Below are 27349 nucleotides of genomic sequence, written 5' to 3' on the forward strand. Positions count from 1 at the left end.
AAATACATTACTAGGTTTTTGTTTTGTAACTTGTTACACCCTCCCCGCATCCACTGGACTTAATGGGAGCGAAACAATGGCTTAACAATTTGAGAAAAGACAAACGTGGTCTTGTAGCAATAAAAAGTGACCCCTAGCTTAAATGGACAAACAATAATTAAACAGATTTCACAGTGAAGTTTAGGGAAGAGGGTTGGCGGTGAAACAAGGTGATTGTGAAAGGGACAAGGAAGGAGGAAGGGACCATTCACCCAATCTTCCTTTTTTGACAATTCTTTTGACAGGTGGGTGGACTTTGTTTTTCCTCAAAGGCTTGGTGAAATAATTACCCAAGTCACCAGTTTTTACATCACTTAAGAAGAAGCAAGAGAGGAAGAGGAGAGAAGTGGAGAAGAGATGAGGTGGAAAGAGGGAAATAAACTACATCAGAACAAACGGGGGATTGAAGAGAACAAATCTTGCAACTAAGTAAAGACAAGCTTTGAGTTTTTCCAATATTTTCCAATACAACAACTTTTGTAGAATAGTGTTGCAGCAGCTGCTGTGATGTGGACGGAAACCAAAACAGAGATGGAGGAGGTCGGCAGGAGTCACGCCAGCTTCGGCCGTCGTGTCTTAAACACTCTGCTTCTATGTAGTGGGGACATGGAGCATCTGAATAAGTACATGCAAGGTAGTAAAAACTCTTTATGGCTACACTAGAAAACTTTTAGACTAAACTTTAAGTTTTATGTTTTAATTTAGTATGACCTTCATAAAAAAAGAAAATGTAAAAAAAAAAAAAAAGAATTATTCATGGAAGTGATAAATGACAGAACTTTCAGAAGACATGAAACTCAATCAAGCCCCTGTATGATCCCTATTAAATTACTGAATAAGCTTAAATGTGTTTTTACAATTTACTTTAGTTCCACTTCCTCAAGATCCTTGGAAAAGAAAACAGTTTAAACAAATAACTTGTTTTTTCATAGACTGTTTTGTTCTTGTCCTCAGACAAGTCATTTGTGCTGCAGCTGGCTGTGTGGGGCCTCAGAGGGGTGACCAGGGTGATTCTAGCAAACAACCCGCTGTGTGGTGCTCTCATTATGGCTGCACTGTACTGGGCTTCCCCCTGGCAAGGCCTGCTGGGAACTGTTGGTACACTGGTCTCAACGCTTACAGCTGTAATCATGGGACAAGACAGGTGGAAATACACAGAGTATAGAACAAAATTACACTGGGTTATATGTACATGCCTCATGTTCATTGGTTGGAATCTCATCATGTATTGTAGCATCTATTTTGCATTTTGAATTTATATGGGGCCTCTATTTAAAGCATCACTGCGCAACTTTTGGTGATTTCTGTTGTTGTTCATGTTATTACTCTGCGTCTGTTTTGGTCTTCATGAAAGCATGCAACAACGTGTTACATAATTTGTATGCTACGGCCTTCATCTGAAATCTGAAATTATCTGTGTGTTACACTGGCAGGGATGAGCGAGGATAAGGAGTGTTTATTATGTCTGTCTTGACGTGTTGCTAGGTGACAGGAGAGCCAAATACCACTATACTGAAAAAAGAGAGTCCTGTGGAGCTGATAGGCTTAATCGACATGATATGGCCTTATTTGACAATGGCTTGAATGTAAGGGACATTTGTTTATATTCAAAATGCACTAAAATACTTACCATGTCCCAATATTTATGTCACATAGTGTAATGTGCAAATATGTAATCTTTTAATCATTTAAAAATAATTGCAGCTGAACTGTGACTGCTAATGTTTTATGTCTGACATGTTGAATATATTTATTGAAATCTTTTTCCATTATTTAGTTAGTTTCATGAGGGCCCAAAAAAAACCATGCTAATATGTGAAAAGAAATGTTTTTATTTAATGCTCATAAATGTACAATTTGGCTATTTTATTCTCCAGGTCATTATAGTGATATGGTTGTCTCTATTTGTGTGTGTGTAGAGCTGAGGTTTCAGGAGGTCACCATGGTTTTAACGGCATGTTGGTCTCTCTGCTGATGGGAGTGTTTAGCTCGGCTGGAGACTGGTACTGGTGGCTGCTGTTGCCTGTCTGCTTCGGCTCAGCGACCTGGTATGTGCACACACAAGTGATCCTTTATTAGGACACTGCACATATTTCCATACATTGTGGGAATTTAAATAAGCTATATATAGATGAGCTATATGGCCATCAACAATCAAAACTGCTACTGCAGTCTAGATTTAAAATATTGGACAGCTTTGCTGCCTCCTCCCCAGACACAAGGTCCTTGTGGGTTGGAAGCTTGTTTGCGAATGACACAAGAAGCTGTATTTATAGCCTTTGTTAGTTACATTGAATTAATGTGCATACACATACATAACCTCATCATCTGTTTTTTTTTCATATACGTTAAACCTATTTTGTACATGTCAATAACAGATGGAGATTAAAGTGAAAGTGTGTTTGCTCCGAGCAGCAGAGAATTATCCCGTGCCTGTGCAAATATTTAAGTTAAAATATTCTATAAATTTTTCATACACATTTCAAAAAATATGTCAGTGGCTGCTCTCCCCCCAATTGGGCAGTAAAACATGTCTGAATTTAATTGTAACATGGAAGCAATGTTCATTTTAATAACTGTTTGTCCCCCTTCGCTTTCCTCAGTGTCTTTCTCTTCAGTGGTCTGTCCTCTCTGTTTGTCCACTGGGACTTGCCTGCGGCTGTGTTTCCCTTCAACATCATCATCATCATTTACCTCCTTTGTACGGGCCCAGACAGTCCATATTTTCCACACCACAGAACTGTGCCACCAGGGGCACTGGATCCTAATGGCACAGATGTCATTGCATTAGAGGTAGCTAATGTTTGATGAAACGTTTGTGTAAAGGCTGAGTTCAAAAGATGATTCTCAAATTCCAAAAGGTGGATTGGTTAACATTATTGAGCTAGAACCTACTTTTATCCAAAGTTTAACTGGCAGTGTTTTAATTTGGCTGAATTTCTGTGGGTTGTGGGCGATGTAGGTTATGTCCCCCTGAAAATGTCATGCAAATGTACCTTAGAAGTGACTGTGTAGTTTAGCCAAAATCCCTGTCTTGATCCGTATTAACAGAGTAGGAAACTAAGCAGGCTTTGCAGAAGTCTCAGAGTGCTTTCTCTAGTTTTGCATAAAATGCTAACTGGATTGAGCTAGAGCTCACAAGTGGAAGGAATATGGGCTTGTAACCAGAGGGTTGCCAGTTCAAATCCTGTCAGGTCAATGGCTGGGGTACCCCTGCACAAGATACCTAATCCCCATTGCCCATTGTTAATTGAGCACTCAGTGTAAGAAATCTATGCCAAATCATAATATGCAGATCACCTGCTGTGGTGACACTCGAGAGGAGCAGTTGGTAAAAACTTCTCATCAAAAAACAACATTAATATTCACTTAATATTTGACCACTTATGATAGGTAATTTTCCTAGTGGGTGGTAAAGCAAAAGACTTCATTTGCATTTTGTCTTTGTCAGTATCTTAACAGGGTATCTGGTACATTAGCATTTGCAATGGTTTTTATGCATTGGCAACCCATCAAGTCACATGACAAGTACAACAGGTGCCGTTCATTAGCAGTCTCAAAGGGAAATGTTAGATGTCTTAAGGAATGTCAAAAAGTTAGCAAAACCAAGGCCAGGTGTGCAGCTGCCGTGTTGCAGCACTGTCTCCAGTGTGAGCCATGGATAATAACACAGTATGCATAAAATCAGCTGGCTATGACTCACCAGTTACTTAGCAACAGTCACTGGTGGAGCTCCTGTTATGAAATTATAATCAGCCCAATCTGTTTTAATTCTTGTGATTGGAACTCATTTTTGGAAAAGCTTTACATCTGCGATACAGTGTGTTCATTATATTTTATTCATTTTCTGTGGACTGAGATTGTTTGCAATATTAATGCACACTGCTGTTCCGGTTTAAATGTCAGCAGTGTCAATCAGACTTTGAGGAATGATTAATTGAATTGGGATTTTACAGGCAGAACCCAAAGGCTTACCGCTCACCATATATTGGGATACATGGTTATACCAACTTATATGGTGAATATTAGACCTCTAATTGATTAGACCTTTAGATGCCGACCGGTATTAATTTGTGATTGAAGAACAGTGACTTGAGTGAGCATTTGTTTGATTTGGAGACACAGTAAGATTCAGGGGTGTAAAAGGATGTTATACAAGTGTTTTTGAGATTTGTTGTGAGATCATCTGAATTATCTACCTGAATGTAGAGCAGAGACTTTTTTAGCATCACACTCTGTGATGTTATTTTAGATTTATCCTCTCTGATCTCATTTTGTTTCAGAATCACCCCCTCATCATTTTTTTTATTTTTGTCCTTCAAATTCCCTTTTTCTTTCCTTTTTTTGTATTATTGTACATATATTTTCATCCATCTGTTTTTCTCTCACCTTGTACATGATGTCTTGTTCATGTTGTAAATTCCCTTGCTTATAATGTTGCAGGCTTGCAACCTCTAAATCTTATTTTCATCCCTGTGGTTCTCCTTTCCCCTTTCTCAAATCATGTCTGCTATGCATCTCTTTTCTTTTTTTTGCTTCACCCACTTTCAGAATCTCCCTCCTTTTTTAATCACCCCTTTTTTCTGCTTATATTACCACATAATTAACCCCTCTCTCTTCCTATGTTTTATTTTTGTCCTTTAAATCCAGTTGTTCTTCTCTGTTGCTCTTCTCTTCCCATGGTTGTCTCTAGAGACGATAGTGACGTTGGTCCTATTTATATTTCATGTCTTCAGCGTTCACTGTGCTGAGGATGGTGCTCTGCTCTGGCTGCACTGCCACACAGCAGTCTTTTAAAAACACACATGCACAAATATAGTCACATATGAGATAAAATTGATGAGAATCTATGACACGTTAAATGTGGGCATGTGCGGTCACCATTCATTTCTCTGTTTCGACTGTGTGTGTGTTTCTGTCTGTGTGTATGCGAGTATTTTTCACATATTTTATCATGAGTGCCAACCCCTTACAATTAAATGAAAGTCCTCTTTTGTGACATTTCATACTGTATATCCAGAACGAAAACCCCCCTTCTGACCATTATTACCATATTGTTATTTTACTATAATGCATTTTGTTGCCGTATTTTCTTTTTCTTTTCTTTTCTTTATACCATCTTCTAACTACTTTTTTTGACCATGCAGATGGTGCGTGGTGTCCTTCTCGGTGTCGGTCAGATCTTTGCCTGTGAAGCAATGGGACCCTCCCTCCTCATCCTTGGAGCACTTGTGCTCTACTCTCCACTGCTGGCTGTTCATGCTCTGCTGGGATCAGCAGTTGGCACACTGGCTGGTGAGTAGCTCTCTGAGTTGAAGCAGTAGTGCCGAATAATAATGGATCCGTTAATAGGTCATACTTAACAGTGGTATGCAAACAAAAATCTTATTAACATTTTTAGTGTTGAACTCATCAGTGCTGTTGTTTCATTCTGAGATTTCGCCAATAGTGTCAGTACCAGCATTCCTCATTGTAACACTTTTGTGCGAGGTCATTACTTGAATGGAAACCTGACTTTGATGTTCATGTTTCACATTCTGTGAAAAGACTGATTATAATGCAACATCACCACCCTTTGTCACATTTGAGAAAGTTACCACCCCATGATGTTGTCGGTGTTATATCAGCATGGCCTCAGAGATGACGATTACAATGAAAAATACACTGCACAAAGCGTTTGACGGATGTTTAAATCATGTAGACAAGGTCTAAGACGAAGGTTTTTCAAAGTAAGACGTTATTACAGTAGTTCTAGCATAATTAGGGGTAACATTTTGTAAAGGACGATGCAGTTCTACAGATAGTTACTTTTAGATAGAACTTTTCCTTATTTTCTCAGAGTCACTAACTATTAAAGCCTTTATGGCACATCTTTTATCTTGTATTTATTGGAGACTGAGGTTCTTATGTTACCTCACATTATAATCACAACTGCATAGGTATCCAGTGTGAGTGAGGGCTTTTTATCCAGGCTTTCTTTTCAAACCCCCACAGGAAGATGGCATTGGTTACATGAGAGATTAGTAACCTTTTTGGCTTGCCCTCATATATTAGTTGCAAGTATCATACCTGTGCCCATAGCAGAATGCAGTATTTTCTTGACAGAATGCTTTTAGTTTTTTAAACCATCTTCCAGGAACTCAAATAGATTCCAGGCTCAGCTTCATTGCATGGCAGTTGTTGAAATACAGTAGAGGTTAAAGCTTATCATTTTTTCTCACAATAAGACAAATGTCAGTAGTAGCCAAGTGGCAAACAAGTAGTGATCTCTCCGTCTATGGTAGAAGTGCATGTAAATATGAAACTGTAATCTCTGCAGCAGTAGCCCGTGGGCAGAAGATAAGCTCCAAAAGATGCACTGCTGCTGGAAATAGATAATAAACATATACAATAAACAAATATCTGAGCTTCTCCCCTGACAAAATGCAAGGGAAACCACTGGAGCTGTATGAGAAATCGGCTTCATCACCTTAATGCTTACTTTGTCTGTGTGAAGAAACAGGAATCTAGGAGAGATACAGCAGCAGAGGCGTGAGACCACATTCAAGCCTTTGTGGTGTTAACTTTTCCCAAAAGCGGTTTCCGGAGGAGGGGAGTGTGGGCTGTATGTAAGCCAGAGTCTCTAACGTCTGCTACATTCATGTTGTAGGAGAATAACTTATTATAAATGCTTCAGAGGGGGATGGGAATCATGAGGTAAGAGGAAGTAAGGCAGCTTGATAAGTCCATTTCTTGTCACTGTTAAAGCCCAGATTGTAATTTTATGTGGCCCATATCCGACACTCATCTAACCCACATGCCGCATGGAATGATGGTGCTTGGGCGATCTGCTCCTGTTCACCAGATCTGGCCCACAAGGTGGCCACACCATAGCCATATCAATCACATTTGTGCATTTGTCTGAAGATATTTGGGCCATATTTATTATTACTATTATTGATTACACATTGCCTAAAGCACTGCATATTTGCCAAAAAAGGAGAGAGAAGGAAGAATATAGGGTTTATGTGCTACATGGCAATGTCATACTGTGTTGGTATTCAATAATAAGATAAAATGTAGTCCTTTTCATAACCGTGCACTAATAGCCTTGAGTCAGACATCTTGGCCTTGAGAAGAGCTTACGTCTGTGAACTGTCTGGGACATGAATGGAAGATCTTTTAAAATGACTCGGCATAAAGGTTTGAAGTGAGCTATCTCTTAAGAAAGCTAAAAATGCTGGTGGTGTAGCTGTTGTGATGGTTATGCCTTTTCACCATGGTGGTCCATCAAACACCTAATGAATGTCTGTAACCGTTAAATCAACATGCAATCTGGTACAGACTGGATAGATTTTATTAACTTTATTAAAATAATTTTTCCTTTGAAACCAATCATCAGTCAAATATTTTAATTTGTTTATTTATTCAAAACTAATGGCATTCTCAACAATGTCAACTTGACTTCGTTTTGTATTATAATTGGCTAATGTTTGTATGTTAACACTAATCTCTGAAAAATGTCTACATAAATACAGACCTACAGACAAGTTTTTTTGTCTGTTGGCAATGTTTCATTTGCCTGTATTTATCTAAGTATGTATATTATTTAGCATGTGACATTACGAATGTCTGGAAACTAAAAAAAAAAATGAGTTTGTCCTGGAAATTATAGTTTTTTTTATGTTGTGGAATGCTGGTTTCTGCTGGTTATAGTTATGAATTACTTGATTTCCTGTAGGGGACTACACAAGAAATATCTTTCTGTGTAACGTGTGTGTGTTTATCCTCAGCATTTTAAAATATGAGATGCAGTGCTGTGTACTGTGTTTATATATTTTTTATTATGTCGTATAAATGCAATCAAAACCATGTAAAGCAACCACTGGAAACGAAAGAACAGTTGACTGAAACCTACTTTACTGTTGGTTAGTGTGGTGCAGGAGATACTGAGTTTGATGTAATGGCTCTCTGACTCATTCCACACTCATCAACACTGGCAGTGACTCACGCACATGCGCACACACACGTACACATGAGGAGGTAATGGTGAGACCAGAGTGATGTGAAAAGAGCAAGGAATGCAAAGATGGAATTTGTGGGTGTAAAAAAGAAGAGAGGATAATGAAGTGTGGAATGACGAACAGACATGATTAGTGCAACTTAGGGAGCTTAAGCATTTAAGGATGGACCATTGGTCAGGACACAGGGTGGCTGCAAAAGTGGAATAATAAAAAGGGAGTAGACGGCAGAGCAGGCCAGCAGACTCATCAGTGAGGAGGCAGTAGCGGGGAGTGGTCAGTCTGCTTCAGGACCAGACTGCTAAACTGCAGCTCACTGAGCTCTGGTAATGAGGAAATCAATCTTGACACAGCCTGAGGATCAGGTAACTGCAGAAGAGCTTGTAAAAATTCACAGTTACTGCAGATGAACTCTGGAAAACCCTGCAGAAAAACACAGTATAGATGCAGGGTAGAGTGGATACTTCCTCAAAATGTTCACATTTTGCTCAAATCTGTGTATGAGGTTGTGTCACACAACGTGTGTGTGTATATACTTTTATCTGTTACCTCTTCAGGACCTTTTCTGGCACTTTTCTGGAGACCAAAACCTGGTTTGAATGAGGCAGAACCTAATTTTTTGAGGTACTGAATTGTTGTCAGGTTAAGGTTAGGCGTAATGCTTTAATTAGGCTGTCCTAATGAATGAGAGTCAGTGGAGAGTCTGCATTTTTTTGTTTTGTTTATCCTACATGACGCTTGTACAATTTTTGTTTTGTTCATTCTTGATGAAGTTTGTTGGCCTTTGCAGGGGGACTCGATATCCTGTAACTCTTTCTGATATAATTGAGACTTGACTGTTATGCTCTTTCTGTGTGAGCTGAAAGATAGAGTGCAGCTCCTGCTGAAGGCCAGCAAAGAAAAGGTCAATGCTTCTGGCTTTACTGAGATTTATCTGGGTCATTATGCTTCTTGTGCTGTCAGCTCACAGCTTCACAATGATACTGTGGGCTTTTGGTGCTGTTTGTTGAAGGGGGTATTTGTAACATATGCACGCGCAGGTACTGCAATTGAAATTAAAAAAAATATTGAAAAGCATTGCCCGTTTTACTCCTCTTCCCCAGCTCCTTTAAGACCATGACCCAGTGTTCACCCACTAACCTAATCCATACTGTGCATTATAATCTGTTTTGGATCAGATACTGTATTTGGGTCCCGTCTGTATTTAAATGTCAACAGAAATGAAAAACAAAGATATTTCCTTATAAGGTTTCAAAAATAAATAAACACAAAATATACAACAATATGTGTCTACCACCACCCTGTGGATGATTTCAGTACTGCAGATTCTGCTGGAAGTAATTCTTTGTATTTGTGTTTGGCAGGTTTATCCATGGCCGTGCGTCATGGTTACTTGTACTCGGGTCTATCTGGTTTTAATGGAGCTCTGGGCTGCATGGCTGTTGGAGGACTCTTCTTCACCTTCAGCTGGAGGACGCACCTCTTTGCTATTGCCAGCGGTGACAAAAAAAAACTACACATACTTAAACAGATATCAGATGCGATAGTACATATCATTTGGACAGTAAAAGGAATGGTTTAGATAGAATAAGTAGCCTGTATCTTTTTTTAAAGTCTCAGCATTTTGTCATTGAATCTTCCAACTTCTATCTGCTATTCATGCTGTGAATCATTTAATTTACCTGTGAATCATTGAATTTGAGTCTTTTGATTTACCAAGGTGCCACCATGTTCTATCTCCCCAGTTAATCATGAACTTGTTTTTTCTGCTGAATCATGCCTCTTGAAGGAGAGGAAGGGCTTGAGGTAAAGACGTGGGTGCATTCTCTTACTGTCAAGTTAAACTCAGTTGTGCTTAGGGGTGGTAATACGATATGACATGCGATACACGGTCCACGATACCAATAATAATGAGAAACAAATATTTTGTGATAATCAATATGTTACAATACAATCATATAGAGATATATCACACTATCCATCTAACTGAAGAAATTAGAGCATGGAGAGCAAAGTGCATAAAGTCTATGTGTTGAAAGTGGGTGGGGCATCTCTTACTGTAGATTTTTCTGCCATTAACCCGCTGTAAACTCCCTCTTCTCCGGCCAGATAACTTCTGCCCAAGTTTCCCTCCATTCATTTAGCAGCGCCACCGCGATGAGACATGAAGTAGTGACATCTGGCAAGTGAAACTGGCAGGGACTGTTTACTTAAGAGTGACTCGATTAATTATATAGTAAAAAAGAGTAAAATTGTGGACATAAGTACATGGACCAAGTGCAGCTTGAGTATCATTAACATTAGAGTGCTGACAGATTTGGCTAAACTGCTCATATTAAGTAAATTGGTCTTAATTGCAGCTTTTTGATGAAGTGTATTATATGCACTGCAGCCAATCTGTCTTTGTTTTTATGTCGCTGGATGTACACGACCATCCAGGCAAAAGAAATGAAGTGAGTGTGGAGGATGTATTTTTGTTTTATGTAACTTGCCTCTTTTCTGCCTGTAGCCTTCCTGTCTGCATATGCTGACATTGCTCTGGGAAACCTGTTAGGAACTGTAAGTTTTAGCAATTCAAGCTCTGTGTGTATGAAGCTGAAACTCTGTTAAATTCTAAATTAACAGTCTATTAATTCTATAGTCTATTCTATAACATAAAGTTGATGCTGAGCTGAACTGTGACCTATCATGGGTGACAAATTCACTTGCATTGATCAATGAACAGTAATTACTAGTTAAGATATTTAGTGTATTTCCACATTACTTAGGAGTGAGTAGAAAATTCCAATTCAGAAATTCATCAAAAAAGTGAACTTGTGCATACACATGTATACACACATTCACATACAGTATAGAAGCACATATATAGCGCTTATACTTATTTCATTTCACTTGAAGAACTTGGACTATTATATGTAAGTTCATGATATAAAATTCCAAATCTTTCTATTTAAGTTACAGGTTAAGTTTGAGAATTCTGAACTGAATTTGGTATCGAGACATCTGTAAGAAAATACGCTCCTATACAGTTACACTGAAAAAAACTCTGTTCTTCTTGTCCAGGTGGGACTCCCAGCATGCAGTTGGGCTGCTACTCTTACAGCCACACTGATGTTGATGCTGACCGGCAGTTTAGCTGAAAACCGCATCCCAGCTGGTCAAGTCATGGCTCCTGAACACAACCTGCAGTCTCGCAGTCAGTGGGCAGCTGCAAACATCACAGACAGAGAAAGCACTGACTGCAAAGTGTGAGGACACACAACGCACACTACACATTTCACAGATTTACATTCACTTCCTGGAGACTTAATTTCCTCTAATTTCAACTACAGTATATACACGTATTTAATCAAAAATGTTTTCTAAATAGTCTTAGGTCTGTAGTTGATGTCAACTACAATCACTAATACCAAAAATGTATTTATAGTGTTGGCAAACTTTTTCCCTTGAGTTAATGGTCTCGACCCTAGTTTCAGGTCTTCTCTAATAGTCCATGATGTTGATTGGGTAAATAATGTTTCCATTTAGATGATAATGGGTGATAAAGCATAGCACATATGAGAAGACACCGGTGTGATTGACAGCTGGTATCATCCCAAAGGTGCTTTGTTGCAGGTGACACCAGGAGGCACAGGCCAAATGCACATTCACGTGAAATCAACATCACACCAGGTGACAGTGTAGCATGGGCAAGATTAAATGCTACTAATATCTATGAAAACAAAACAGTTTTTTTGGTTAAGTGATATCTGTTTCTATCCATTGTAGCATGCATCTCTGCATCCGTTTGCCAGCGTAATGAAAAACAGCAAAAGCAAACGATCAAGTTAAAGGGAAAGAAAACATTTTAATTTGCATGAAATTAACAAATCAGATCAATAAAATCATTAATTGTCAAAACGTTACTATAATCAATAAAAACACGACGAATTCGACATTTATTAATATGAACCTTTCCATTATTCTGCATAGACATAACGAAATAGCACTCGACTGGAACTCACTGTAAAAACAAACATTTATCTCATTGCTGGCAGGCAGTGAGTAAACACAATCGACAAGTAATGTGTCTCTAAAATGGTACAGAGTGTTAGGCTTTTTAAGCCTGGAATTTGAAGGCATTATTATTATTATTGGTAACCATCCATTGTTGAGTCTCTGTTTTCACAGTGCTTCACGTTGCCTGTGTGTCAAGATTATAGTTATTCCCCTTCACCAAACACACATCTTTAAATGAGACTGTAACTCGTGTGGTGTACGACCTTAAAACAATGACATCTTTTCTAAAATGATTCTTTACCTCATGCATTTCTATCTCAGAACTTTGAGTTTTTTTCTTCTAATTTCTGGGACTAGAATCTTACAATGAAGAACTTCACAGACAATGGTGATGAGATTGGTAACGAGAAGAGACATACAAAAGTGACTTTCAGTCTGGGATTGATCAAGCAATAGAAAAAAATTCTAATAAATCTAAAGTAGAAGTAGAAATACTTGCCCAAATGAAGTTGTGTTGTTTTTAAGCTACATTATAAAAACATGAACATTCATAGTTTTTTTTTTTTTTACATACTTTCCGTTGAAGATCTGATTGTGAGTGCTATTGTGCTTCTTTTGTCGTGACGGTGTTTGTGTGTGTGCTTGTTCATTATGGTTTGGAATAAAGGCAGAATGACATGGCTATTTTTAGTTGGTGTATTTGGCACATGCATGCACACATACACACCTCATACAAAGAATACTCGCATCATACACACTGGTGGAGTATCTGACAGCGTGTGTTTTGTGTCTGTCTATGCGTGTGTTTAATGTATCTTAATGATTTCATGCACAGAGAAGTATCTTATGAATTAAAGCGTGCATGCAATTGCATTAATTTCTCTTCAGACATTTTTAGCTACGACGACTGAGAAAATCTCAGTAAAATCTTTATTCATAATGCCATGTTGGATCATTCCATTGAGATGATATGTGTGTATGTGGTGTTGTCGGTCATAATCAAAGTCATAATCTTTCTTGAATAGCCACACAATGTTTTGTTCATCATGCATGTAAACATCTAAACTAAGCAGGTGTAAACAGTGACGCTGTGGTATATAAAAAAAAACATTTTAACTTTCAAGAAAAAAGAATTGTTAATATGAAGCAGAGGGAGCAGAGCACAAAGATTGACTGTGGTCTTCTTCTGAAGTGGATTATATTATGTCAGCTTAAAGGGATAGTTTTGCATTTTGAGAAATAGCCTTGTTCTCTTTACAGAATTAAGTTTGCTGCCAATGTCATGTCTAAATGGAGCTTAGTTAGAACAAGTGGAGGGGTTGGGTGTATGAGTGTCTGGCTTTGTCCAAAATGAACAATATCAACCTATGTGCACCTATGAAGCTCATTAAATTACCTAACCGAAACTGTGAGAAACTTAAGATGGTCAAAGGAGCATTTGATAGCCCCTGATAAAACGCTTCTTTCACATGGTTCGTGTAGGTGGGTCAGAGCAGGTCAGGCGTGACGAACAGTAGCTGTTTGTTCTAGAGGTCGACCAATTAATTGCTTTCACCCATTAATCTGCTCCAATAAGACCATTTTACACTCTATCCCCATAGTGGCTGTGCTGCCTCCACTTGTCCTGTGGAGATCCACATAGATTATCACCCTGCATGTAGGCTCCACAGCCATGGTTGCCACTGGTTAGTAGCATGTCCAGAACAAATGATGGAACAAATACCATATTTGCTCATTTAAAGGCCACATTTGCTGTGTGATTTTCTCCTGATGATCGTTAACATAACAACTCTTTAAACATACCATGAAATCACATGATGCAGATTCCACAGCATGTTGAGGTACATTCAGTGAACCTCGTAAATCCCTTAACCTCTGCAAACACACTTGCAACCCATGAACCAAACACTTTTTGCTGATGCATTCAAGAAAACTTTTAAATGTCATCACTTCTTTAGTCCACTGAACAAACACTTGCTGCTGCTGCCACCTTGTGGTAATAGATGCACAATGACGTTAGGTCATTGGATAAGTTTGGAAATGCACTTAATTTGTGTCTGTGCTATCCTTTATAAAAAACTATTTTTTTCCCTTTTTTTTTTTAAATCTTAAATATTGTTATTGCCATTTCTTTTGTTGTAGTTCCTCGAGGATTGGGGGATATGGGGCTATTTCCCGATGAATCTGCTTTCAAAATGTCCATGCCTCAACTACTGTTGAATCAGTTGATCCTTACAGACACTTCAGTGCATTTGATGCTTGAGGCCATCCATTTGTTAAAAATGTGTCATTGTTAGAATTGTGATTATAGTCACATAAGGGATGGTTATGAATGACTAATGGCCCACAGAGATCCTTTTTTTGTTGTTGCTCTGTTTAAGCGCTCTGCTTTCATATCAACCCAATGTGTTGCTGCCTTGAAATTTGACTAAACCTTGTAATCTTCAGCCAGGGGTAAAATCCCAGAAGGATTAGCACAGCTCTGCTAAAGGCTTGATTTATATTGTGTAAATCCCTCAGAAATATCTGTGTTCATCTCCATCAGTGTCACACAGACTTGGAAAAGATACATTTTCTGAGTGTACTGTATGTATCTGACTTTGTGTATCTACTGCATGGGTGCTAGTGTGTGTTTGTTTGTTTGTTTGTTTGTGTGTGAGAGAGAAACTATGTGAGTGCTTGTGTGTGTTTGTGTTTAACGTTCAGAGCAGCCTCCCCAGCACCACTCCCTCTCTGCTCCTGGCTTCTCCTCTGAGGATCTCCAGGAAGCCCAGTTTCGTCAGGAACTCCAGCCTCTGACGGTCAGTCGGCTGCACTTCACAGAACACGCCCTGAGAACCTACACACACAAATTTAAGATAAATTTGACTGAATATAAAAATGCACGACACGTGACTCTCACACTGGTCAGATGAAAAAAACAGAGCGATGCAGACGTGGTTGATTACAATGCCTCAGTGCTCTTTGTCTTTACCATTTGCCTTGAGTGCAGTGAGGAGGGCGATGAGCAGGGTGCGGCTGATGCTGATGTCCACGAGCTCCGGCAGGGCATCCAGTCGCAGCTGGGAGGGGAAGTGATAGAGGAGCGAGTCTGGGTACTCACCCTGGTCCTCTTCCATCAGCTGGATCAAGTCCTGCACAGAGAAGAGCAGAGACACAAGGACGTCTGTCCTCACAATGTGTTTCTAATGTTAGAAAGTTGTCCTGCAACTTCACTTTGTCCTGTGCCATTTAAACAATAGTAGAATGTAGGGCTGAATGACTTGGATAAAGTATCTAATTGTATTGAATTGAAGTAATATAAGTTGTGACTGAACATGAAGTTACAAGTTCAATTTTAGAAAACTAAACATTTAAACTGATTAGTCGGTTACCAAAATTGTTGACAATTCTGCAATCATTGAATCGATTATGAATCGATAATTCACTGCAGATTTAACAATCAAAAAGTGAATTCAATTGAAATCTTTGCAATTTGTTTCTCATTGTGAATTCAATTGGAAAACAATTGTTTTTTTTGGTTTTTAGTCCTATTTAGGTGGTGGAAACTGTTATTTGGACACACACAGCTGCCACTAGATGCTACCAATGAGTCCTATTTGAAAGACTGCTCCTTACAAATTCAGTAGATCAGGGTGTTTTGGTGTTACACAGCATTATTTTTTTGGAAACACAGACCCATGATTGGTCTGACGAAGGCAATTAAATGTGTGAGTCTCAAAATAATTTCTGTTCCAGTATTTAAATAAAACACAGAAGTTATTTCCCTGCATCTAACAACATACTCCATTTAAACACTAACTCTGTTTGGTTTTGGATTTCAATAACAGTAAACCTTTCAACAGTGACGTTTGCACAACTGTGTAAATATGAACAACAGTCAACTAAAATGTGACTGTCCGTGCACATCATGACGCACAGAGTGGGCTGATAAATCCCCCACGAGTCAGCGAGGGACCATTTGTGTTGCTCACCACCAGCTCTGTTTGGCTCTTTGCCTGAGATCAACACACAGTCACCAAGTGTGTTGCATCCTGACACGTATGTAGAGCAGTGGTGATACATACAGTTCACTGAAAGCCTCCTGTAGAAGTCAATTCTACAATTTGTTAAAAGTGCAGTCTTTGTGTATGTGTTGTTTATCTGTCTTCCATCTACCTCTCAGTGCCTTATTATTTCCATCACAGGGATCCAGATGGTGCGGCTGGAGTTGCTGATATGTCTAAACATTTGAATGTGCTGTTCTCTAGATATAAGATATAAGGTGAGATGAATTGTGCTATTTAAGTCATTTTTAGCCTTTTCATCTCCTCATATTCACCTGTGTGTTGGGGTGTGTTGTGCCTCCTTTGCGGGGGTACTTGTCCCTCATGGCAGGTATCCAGCTGGCCTGGCATCGCTTGGCAAACGACCGAACATCAAAGATGCCCAACACACAGCCACACACACCCAGCTCATCCTCCAGGATGAAGCTGTACTCTGGGCACAACGCCAGGCACGGCCCAAGACATCTATGGAAATGAAAAGGTGTAACTATAAAAGCAGAATTACCAACCAGTCAAGTGTGTTTTATACAAGTGTGTACAGACTGAATTTACAGCCTTCAAATTATACTTACAATTTGTAAATATGGTATTTCAGTTTGTGCAGGATTGGTTCAAACTACTTGACATTAGGAGGAGGAGGAGCAGAGCACTCTCCAATATCTTTCATTTGGATTTTAGTAAGAGTTTTAAAACGGCATGTGAATGGCCCCTAAGTTAATATTGCACACAAAGTTTTAAAAGAAATCCCTTGTTGCATTCCTGATACATTTTTGAGTTCATTGAGCCCATTTATGTTACCCCTTTATGATATTTCTTAAGTACACCTGAAAGAGTGAGGCAGACAGCTCTTGCATAAGCATACAACGTGTGAATATAGTTGTCATTGATGTGGAATGTAGAGTATCACTCTGCCTTATGTCTCATCTTTCTTTCTCTCACAAACAATTACCTGTCTCCTACGACATCTGGGTGAGCAAAACTGGATTCTTGGCCACCCTGAGTCCTCAGGTGAAGCTGGCGGACCATACGGTACAACTCCACCTGCACACATTTACACAGAAATCACATCACTTTGAGGCATGGTTGTGCTTTTATGTCTCAGTTTCCCCCACACCAGTTAGACAAAATTCAAAGGTTTGTAAGAGAACTATGATGGCCTATTCAAACACTATTTCACAACTCCCTCCACTCCCTTTTAATTTCTCCCAATCTCTCCCTAATTTTCCCAGTTTTCAATGTATCCATCAGGTTTATGGCTGCTACTGTAGATGATAAATGTTGTGTGTGAGAGAGTACATGCCTTGTCCTTGCAGTGGTAGGGTCTGATGTTATAAAGACGAGAGGTAGGGAAGAGCGGCGGAGGATGACTGAAGAGCTCACTGTTGCTACCCACAGGGAGAAGCATCTAAACACACACACACATTTTGCAGTCAAAGAGTGATTGAACTCACTGATAATAAGGGAATACTAGGACTACATAGCATAATAAAATAGCTGTGACAAATAAGCTGTAGCAAATAAAAAACAGTTTTACCTGCACTTCCCCTGAAACGCCCCCTTTGAACACCCATGGCTCTGACTCTACTCCCAGTAGGTCAGCTCCAGTTGTCTTCCCGCACCCTGTCACAGTCGAGAACCAAATGTCCGGGGGGGGGGTTACAGTTATTATTGTTATACAGGACAGTTATTAGCAGAGATGGAAAATAATAATCTGTTAAATTTGCTTTATTTATTCCAGCATAAATCGTATACCACAGCTATTACAACAGATATTGAGGCTATTAATTCACATTTTCCATAACTTATTTATGTTGCTTCTATTAATATTTCAAGTGTAACTGGTGGTTAAGTCCCCACGGCACTTGTATCTTCTTGTGTTTTGGTTGGCAATAATACACCATTTACCTCAAGGTGAGGATGATTTGTGCAGCAGAGGCTAGTGGTGGCAGGTTATTTCAGGCACAGATTGGCAAACAAAGATTTTAAAGGTCTTGCCAACTCACAGTGGAAGCAGTTCCTCCAGGAGCCCAGGGTGGAACTGTCACTCAACACGCGGCCATCTAAGTGAGGAAAAAGAGTATTTAAAATAAACACTGAAATTCACATTATTCCACATTTCTCTTTCTTTTACGACAAAGTGTAGTATTATTAAAGGGTAAAATACACACATGGTAAAGAAAAACATATTTGATACTAAGATATATTGATATTTCTATGTTGAACTACAATATTCTATTGCAGGGGTAGTCAAATCCCAAGACGTCCAGATAGAGAAAATTTACTCATGCCGAGGTTCAGAAGTTCATAATGTCAACAAGTGTTGCTGGTTAAATAACATTTAAATATCTGCATCAAAGTGAAATGTTTTTTGTCAGTTTGAAGTGGATGGGTTATCAAATGGATAAAAAAAAGGTAAATATAAATAGGCAACTAGACGTGCTTGAGTTAACTTGAGATAATGTACTGTATATTGTGATTTGGTACTATAGAAACTAAATTGATTTGATTTGTGTCCGTACCCAGCCAGTATACGAAGGCCTTTGCCACCAGAGCCATGTTCCTAAGGTCCCACACATAAGGGTAAAGGTCATAGAGCACAGCCCTGTTGGCCCCGCCCACCACGCTGTAGTGGAGCTGTGCAATTTCATCGCACAGAGACAAGAACCCAGAGGCCCGACCACGCCACTCATCGACCTGAGGATACACGCGGTCAATGATATTGTGAGTATTGTGCTCTTACATACACCACAGCAAATGTCATGAAGAGATATGCACAGAGAACAAACACCTACTTTCTGAGGCGCCTTTTTGCTGTTCGCACTGATCGCTTGGCAGTTTGATTTAAGCCAGGTCAGATCCTGTAGTAATTTCTGTGCAGATGCGCCATGTTCATGAGGAAGATAGTGAAGACCAACCAACAGCCGCACTTGGGATTCACTTAGTAGGCCCTTCCCTCCGCAGAGCCCTCGATCGTGGGCCTTCTGTCCTCGGCTCCCACCTGAGGGTCCTCCAAGTCTGGATCCAAGTGGTTGACTAGGCTGGTTTGACCTCTTCATCTCCCCATCTCGGCCCTCCCTCTCCACCTTGACCTTAGTAGGTGAGGATGGAGGCGAGCTGGAGTTCAGGGGGAAGACGGGGAGTTTAGCCACAGCTGAGGTCCCTCTGAATGAGGAGGGGCCATCAGATCGGTCAGGTGTTTTGCAGCGAGACGAAAGAGCAGAGGAACGGTGGTCTGCTCTTGTGCTCTGCCGACCTAAAATATAAAGTATATTTTAAGAGGTTAACAGAAGATACATATGATGCAGTAAATGTATACATTGATTTTAGTGGTTCATTCAAAGATTGTTATAGTCACAAAGCAACTTGGGAAGTTCACGATTCATCAGGCACAAGCAGAGAACCAGAGTTTAGTTACGGTGTGAATACACACCTTGACTCCGATCAAAGCAACAACTTTAAACTGGGTCGGGGAGTGAAGAACCTGCATTGTTTAACGTAACAAAAATGTATAGACAGATTACAGCCTACAGAGGCTAAATTACCTGGACTTTTCTACCTGAACTGTAGAGCCTCTTGGATGTGAGGGGGAACATCTTCAGTTTAATTAAATAAAGTCCAGATGCCTATATTTGAAGATACAGTGACCTGGATGACTGGGAACCTTCACAGACACATACCTGCTTGCAGTGGTTGGTTAAGTTCCTCCATCCAATCATGTAGTGCAGCAGACAGAGCTCTGTCTGGACAGTACTCACATTCTTCATCTACAACACATACAACATGGTGCTATTACATAAGATGATACTAAAATACATTTTATTCAAATATTACACAACAAGGAACACTGGTCATTATTAGTCATGTGGGCAGTACTACCCAGACACACACACACGGTTACTTCATGTCATATTTATCCACAAGAAGAAAAGGAGACGCACACCTAAAGCACAGCTTGTCCTGTCTTTGCTGTTGAAGTTATTCTTCACTAAAAATGTAAAAATACAGTGTGTGTAATTTGTTTACTATGGTGGTAATAGCAGTAATGAGCAATTTGCTCCACCACAGCAGCAGAAAACACTTGTTAGAGTAACAAAAGTTAAGCTCAGTGTTTAGAGGCTCACCATAAAAAGATCACATACCTAACCTAACCCCTCATTGTAAGATGATATCAGTCTTGTTTTATATATTACTATTACTTTTGGATGTTTGTTTGTTTTTAATTGACCACACTCAAAGTCAGACACTTAAAATCCTACCACAAACGGGAATGTGCAGTAATTATTCCTTAACACAAATCTTACGCAATCCTTAAAAATAATTTCCTTTCATGTCACAGGTTACAGTCTGTCCTTCATCTATTTACTTTCTCTTCCTTAAAGACTCAGCCTGACCTCTCCTCCACAGAGGGATATTCCTCTCTTCTCATTTCTTTCTTCATCACACATCGCAATTACTTCTCCATCGCTATCTCTCCCTCCCCCCACTTAGTCTATGGGAAAACATCACACGCAACAGTGGTTTCTTTCTTGCTCATTTCCATCCAACTCCCTTGTTGCCTCTGTCTAGCCCTGGCTGTATTCTCGTGTGTTTTTGACTGTCAGGGTAAATTTTATGTCAAATTAATAGAGCAAAAGCAACTGCATAATGAACATTTCTTCAACTGGGGCCAGAATGTATTGTCTGTGAAAATTTGGCTGAAAAGACATTGAGTGGTGTTGTCCTGGACAAGAGATTGAGCTCTTCATCCGTTAATATCAGGCAAAATTTCTGTCTGGTGCTTAAAAGTGTGCAACACTAGCTTCTTAAACATTTCTGCAGAAACAATGAGACTAACCTTGTAAAACCAATGTCTGGCAGATACAATTTTCATTAATTAACTCGGGACATCTCCAGTCTCATATTCTCCCATCCATCCTTTCCATTCCTTTGTCCAATGCCCTCACCTTTCCTCTCCTCTTCTCCAGATCTGTACCAGCTCCCCAGTGTGTGCAGTGGGATGTAGTTGGCTTCAAACTCGCAGTTTGGGTTCAACAACAAGCCCCTCAGATGGCTCCTCAGCTGGGGCTCTCGGCCCTTGAATGGACCCAGGAAGAGACGTCTGGAGTCATAGTCATTAGCGTGCAGGTTGTCCCAGATGAGCGGCGGGCGCTGGAGGACAGACTCCAGCTCGGCCAGGCAGTCTACAGACAGTTTCCGAGAGATGACCTTGCTGCCTGTTGGACGGAGAGTGAAGGAAAAAGATTTGAGAAACGGAGAAATCAGAGAGCAACAACAAGGTACCGATGTGAATGAATTGTTCTCTCACTGTTTGTCAGGTGCCTACAGAACAAGAAAAAATTGTTTTTAAAAGAGTAATGAATCTAAGGCACACACTGGGATTACTTGAAAATATATGTGACCACAAGGTCTGCGATGCGATGCTTTTATCACTGGAATGAAGAAAACAAAGATACTACTAGTACTAATACTAATACTGGCAACTGTTCATCAAGCTAGAAGAAATATCACAATTCTGGGGGAGAAAATATATATACATATATATGTGTATATATATATATATTATTATTATGATTTTATTTTTATTATTATTATGGTTTTTTTTTATCATCCAAAAAAGAATAGAAATCACCATTTAAACAACTTCTGCAAACCACAAACATTTAAATTCAAAATTCAGATTTAATGCAATTAAAAAGGTTTCCATGTAGGATGCACATATTCAAATAATTTATACATAAATATAATTGGGTGGAAACCGTTTATGTTTTAAACGACTACCTGAAAAGAGAAGAAAAGAAAACAATGCACAAGCAGTTGTTTGTTGAAATTGAAACGGCAACGCCGGCAAACTACAGCACTAAACATGCAATTCTTTTCTAATTATGACACGTTTAACACCAGAGTGAACAATACATGATTGATAATTTAAGCTGCAATTTGCTATAGAGGGAGAGACAAGAGCGAGTGTGGGTGTACAACTGCTGCTGCACTTTCTGATGCATGTGGGTGTATGAACACCCAACTTTAATTTGTGGTTTTGGTCTGCAGAGGAGGTTGTGTGTGGAAGCTGTCAGTGAATGTGACAACAGGAAGCAAGAGATAAGACAAGAAGAAACTGTTCTACAAGAATGAGGGTTTGTGTTTATTTCTGACCTGTCCATATTACGGTGATGTTGGGAAGCAGGTCTTCTCCAACAGTCTGCAGGTAGGGAGACTTGGATACACTGGGAGAACACAGAGAACCACAGTATTCTACAGGGACAGAGAGAGAGAGAGAGAGAGAGATGTTTGCTTATTAAAATTAAGTGTAAAGTATTTTATATAAACCTGTGGACCACACATTTCCACCTCCAATCCTACCTGTTGGGCAAAAGAGGAAGACGGGTGGTTCGCCCAAAAAACGATAGATCTCATTGGTTACAGTGACCTGAGCATGGGCAAATGAAGAGAAGGCCTCACTGTCAGCCTGACACAGGGAGTGATCAATGTCATCAAACAGAATGGCAAATGCCTGGCAACCCAGGTCCGAAACCTACAGAGAGAGAGAGCGAGATAGATGAGGGTCAACCCTTGAAACAATTACATGAGTGTTGTATTTATCCTCTTATGGCATGTTCCATACTTGTCTCAGTTTGCGTTTGAGCAGTGTCAGGTCACAGGAAGAAGAGAAGACGATGTCCTGACCAGGAGAGAGGGCGTAAACAAACCTCAGGCCTCTTGACTGGGCCTCCGCTATGAGAGTACGCAGCTGAGCTGAGAGGAGGAGTGCCAAGTTTGAAATTTATAAATGACCAAAAATAAAAGTAATAAAATAAAACTATTATTTTATCTCACAGAAAATGAGTAAATGAGAAAGATTTGGTATATTAAAGTGAGAGGGCTACATTTTTTCAGTCATTTATTACAGTAAATATGTATTTTTTACCACTTAGTAAATTATGTTTGGCTTTAATATCTCATGACTGACATCATCTTCCAGAGTGCAATAAATAAATAAACTAAAACAGTTCAAAAGTATGACGGCAAAGAAAAATAAAGTTACAATATTCAATTTCAAAGTTGTAAAAATGACTTTTCTCCCCCATCAATGTCAAACTCAAAAATAGACTTAACAGACTTAAAAAGACAAGGAAAGTAGTGACTGAAATTCATAGTTCTCACCCTCCTCTTCAGGAGAATAGACTTCCCTCCACAACAGTCTGTGTTTTAAGTCGTCTTTGGGACCATACAAGTAGGTGTTCAGCCCCCACTGTTGCATCCTGAGGGGGGGACAAGGTTATTAGCAGGAAACAGGTTAATGTGCTAAATCTGGGAATCAGGAACAAACAGAAAATAAATAATAAAGAAAATAGATCCACTGGGTATCGATCATGGCCATCTCAGTTACAGGAAATGACCTCTTGAATTATAAATAGTGCATAGTACTAGGATGGAAAATTGTGCAACATCAGCTTGTTTTCATCATACACACAGTAACAGATAAAATACATGGGCCAGTCCTTGTTGTCATTTGTGGGTTTTCCTTATTTGGACTTCCTGATTTATTTTACTTTTAGGGACATTGGACATGAACTCATTGGTTAGTTTTTAATTCCTGTTTTTCTTTTGAGATGAAATTCCCTGTGTGTATCTGGTGCCGATATAACCTCTGTGATAGACATGACATTACATTACATTCAAACTGAGGGTTTTTTGCAACCAGTTGAGTTGCCCCCTGGTGTCTAACTGTGTCTTTCATCCTATTTCATCTTTCAAACCAGAATAATAGGTTAGTTTGTATGTATGTCTATTGTTCTGCCATCAAGAAAGTTGTTTTTCTTAATTAAAGACTCAGTGGGTGGATGGGTGGGTTATTATTCTCTCTCTCTGCTTCTCTTCCTGGACAGATGGCCTGTAAGTCGCCTCCACAATGATGCAGCATACCTCTCTCAAGCTTACACAAACACACACTACTGTAGATGCATCCAAAAGCCCCACGCTGCCAAAACTTATGCAATACTCACACAATGTACAAATTTTGCCTGCCCCCCTCACACTTGAGTCTAAAAAAGAAAATCTAAAAATAACCCTGGAGCGCACACACTCGCTCACTCAGCTGCTGCTACACTGACAACGTTTTTTAAGTCACATTCATCCTTCTGGTTTCGTCATAGAGCATGGGATGGGCTGTTCACCAAAGTGTGGCTGCCTCTGTGCATGACATATTATTGTGTCTGATGCACTTACTCTGTTTATTTGAATATTTGAATTAGCATTAATATTTTTAATGATACACTCGGTTAGGGTGATCCACATTGTGTACAATTTGCAGCATTAGAACTAAAACATCTCAAAAATGACTGATCAAATTGATCAATTCAGGAAATAGTAGTATTACACAACCCTAAATAATATAATTCATACTTAAAAGTGTTGTGGTTTTTTGTTGTGGTGTGCGTGTTGACTTCCACGAACAGATGACAGAGGATTTAAATGTTCTACAGCGGTTCAGTGTGATAGAAATGCCTGATGCGGAATGAAAGATTTGCTACAGACTTACCAATGGAAGAGAACTTTTCTCTGGTCCATCGACCATGGTCTCCCATAGAATCCTGGAGAGGGAAAAAAGAAAGCATGAGTGGATACCAGGGTATGACATAAGCCGGGGCTCAGTGCAATTTGCCCTTGAAATATCTGAAGCTGTCCTCGAAATTTACATTACGGGGGCTTTTAATGCCCCCGGAAATTAGGCGGTTAACTTTTGCAAAGAGTCGAAAAATGACTGGCTTGGCATAAGTAGCACACACAACTCCCTGTGTTGTACGTCTGCAGATTAGATTCTAAAAGTGATTAAGTTTAAAGTTGTTTCTTATTTCTTTATGTTGTAAAGCCATCCATTATCTACCGCTTTATCCTCCACCGGAGGGTCACGGGGGGTGCTGTGCCTATCTCAGCTGACATTTGGCAATAGGCGGGGTACACCCTGGACCGTTCGAAATTTAGAATAGTTTCTCATAATCTATACTGATCATAGTATTTCCCAACATTTGATAAAATCACTATGGAAATAATCCATACAGCGCTCACTGTGTTTTATTAATACCCTTACAGTTCAGGTCATGTAATAAATGCAGCAGCACCATGGACAGCGCCGAGACGCAATGTTGTGTCTGTCCTGAACACAAGCTATCGTATGATTGCTCAGTAGGGCTGAATGATTTGGGGAAAATATCTCATTGTGATTTTTCTGACAGGAATTGTAATTGTAGTTTGATTTGACATATAATCTTTATAAATCAAGCTTCAATATTCATTGTTTAATTCTTTTAAAGCAAACCAACGTTTTTCGTCTTGAATTGAATGATTGGAACCAGCAAATATTCACATTTAAAAAGCTTGTTTTAATTATTTGAAGAAAAAAAATTGCTGCAGCACTAAAATATTTAAATAAAATTGTCTGAATCGATATTATTGACTAATTAATAAACTCTCATATTTCCACAATTCAATATATATATATATATATACACACACACTGCAGAAACATGTACTTTCTTTTTTTTTAGCTCATAATGTAACACTGCAGCATTTATTCACAAACTGGACATTTATCAGCTTCATGCAGCTACAGCACTGTGTGTATGGATATAGTGCACAGGATAAAGCAAAGAATGCTTTTCCAGAGCTCGAATGGTCACATGGTCATATGGTCACATGCTGTCTGTGTTTGTCAGAGTCATAATTCATCACCAGCTGCATTCTTTTAGAAATGGGAGCACCTGCAAGGTCCCGCTCCCACCATTGTGATATTGAATAAGTCTGCAGTCTGTGTGTGTGTGTGTGTGTCAGTATTTGTATTGTAAGTGGGTCATGCTGACAAATCAATCTAAATGCACTTGCAAATCTACTGCAGGTTGTTGGATCCACAATCAACTCAAGATTACGAGTATCGACTCGCTGGTGGTCACGATGTCAAATTAATTAAATATAATGGTTGATTGAAATTGCTCTGATAAATCTTCATGTGAGTGCTTTTGGGACAGAATCGATTGCTTGCCCAATTTAAAAATTTAGGATGTGAATTTAGTCCATTAAAATTGAGCATGCTGAATAAATATTCCTATTTGAATATTTTAAACATTGCCCTATTTATATTACTTTCAAAATATATACGTGAAAATGGGGAATTACAAATTTTGACAGGTAGAATTCAGAGGAAAACATTCAGAAATGTAAAAAAAATTATTCTAAATCTATTCAAACAAATTGACTTCCATCTTCTCTTTTTTCACTGTTGCCTTTATTATTATGATCAGCATCAGCACCAGTCTGTATTTCCTTCCTCCAGCTCTTTGAGCCAAATCAACATCACTGCCTTTCAGCGGCTGCTCTTTGATCGTCACATCAAGCCTGACTGATCATCACCATCCTCTCATTTAGACCTTCACGTCGCAACAATGTCGCTCTTCATCACATACACGCGTTAGACCACTTCCACGCCCCCTTACAGTAGCTGACAAAACATGGACTTCCAAATGTAGGTCAATTCAAAATCAACTCCCCGAGGTGAGGAAGAGGAGGAGGAAAGAAGAAAAAAAAACACATGACGTGACAGGAGGTCAGCTCTTTATTCGGCTGCTCTTACCTTCCACCACACCACAAAGAAACGGACTCGTCTTCTCCATCCTCTTCTCAGGCCCACTTACAGACGTCTCCTAGAAGAGCGAAGGAAGACGAGATGCTCTCCCCGTCCGACAGCTTAGATACCGACTATAGTCTTCATGATGCCGCCGCCTCCTCCTTCTCTCCTTCTTTCTCCCTCTCTCTTCTACTCCTTCTACGGAGTTCTCGTGCTGCGTTCAGGTGCTCACCAGAAAATGCGCAAATATTCACATCTGTCTAAATCTGTGTTAGTGAGCACTTCTTAATCCATCCCACCTCACAGGTGTGGCATATCTTAATGCTTATTAGACATATATAAAGTTACATAATCACTTCAATATACTGTATATACAGACCAGTTTCCACCATACTAATATACCGTTTTCCCTTGATAAATGCACTTCAGACTGACTCTCAGCCCTTTTGTAACCACTTTAGCTTTTTGTTTGCATGTCATTATATTCTGTTTTAACATTTTTGTTTTTAACACTACTGTAGATTGAAGAGCATTTCAGCAGCTTGCAATCATTGTCGTTTTTACTGTTATTGTTATATTGTCCATTATTAGCTGTGACTGTGAATTTTAATTCATTTGTCAATTAAATATTAATCATCTATCTCTGT

The 27349-nt window shown here is 39.3% G+C and overlaps 2 protein-coding genes across 2 annotated transcripts; one reads left to right on the forward strand and one right to left on the reverse strand.

Moving 5' to 3' along the window:
* Nucleotides 1-570: 570 nt before the first annotated feature.
* Nucleotides 571-11291, forward strand: LOC310941756 (urea transporter 1; the record flags this gene model as incomplete). Its single annotated transcript, XM_083906994.1, has 8 exons — nt 571-673; nt 994-1183; nt 1959-2087; nt 2643-2832; nt 5187-5334; nt 9404-9538; nt 10549-10598; nt 11103-11291. 8 exons carry the CDS (start codon nt 571-573, stop codon nt 11289-11291), a joined length of 1134 nt encoding a protein of 377 aa, XP_083763120.1.
* A 3449-nt stretch (nt 11292-14740) lies between these two features.
* LOC310938040 (protein O-GlcNAcase) lies at nt 14741-26748 on the reverse strand (the record flags this gene model as incomplete). Its single annotated transcript, XM_083902435.1, has 17 exons — nt 14741-14877; nt 15013-15172; nt 16360-16549; nt 17034-17125; nt 17385-17489; nt 17619-17704; nt 18088-18144; nt 18604-18778; nt 18877-19337; nt 19762-19848; nt 21028-21297; nt 22238-22336; nt 22445-22616; nt 22707-22837; nt 23246-23343; nt 24624-24675; nt 26709-26748. The coding sequence occupies 17 exons, from the start codon at nt 26746-26748 to the stop codon at nt 14741-14743; spliced, it is 2412 nt and encodes an 803-aa protein (XP_083758561.1).
* Between the last annotated feature and the right edge of the window lie 601 nt (nt 26749-27349).

Source organism: Microchirus variegatus, assembly GCF_963457635.1.
Source record: "Microchirus variegatus genome assembly, chromosome: 2".
Lineage (NCBI taxonomy): Eukaryota > Metazoa > Chordata > Actinopteri > Pleuronectiformes > Soleidae > Microchirus > Microchirus variegatus.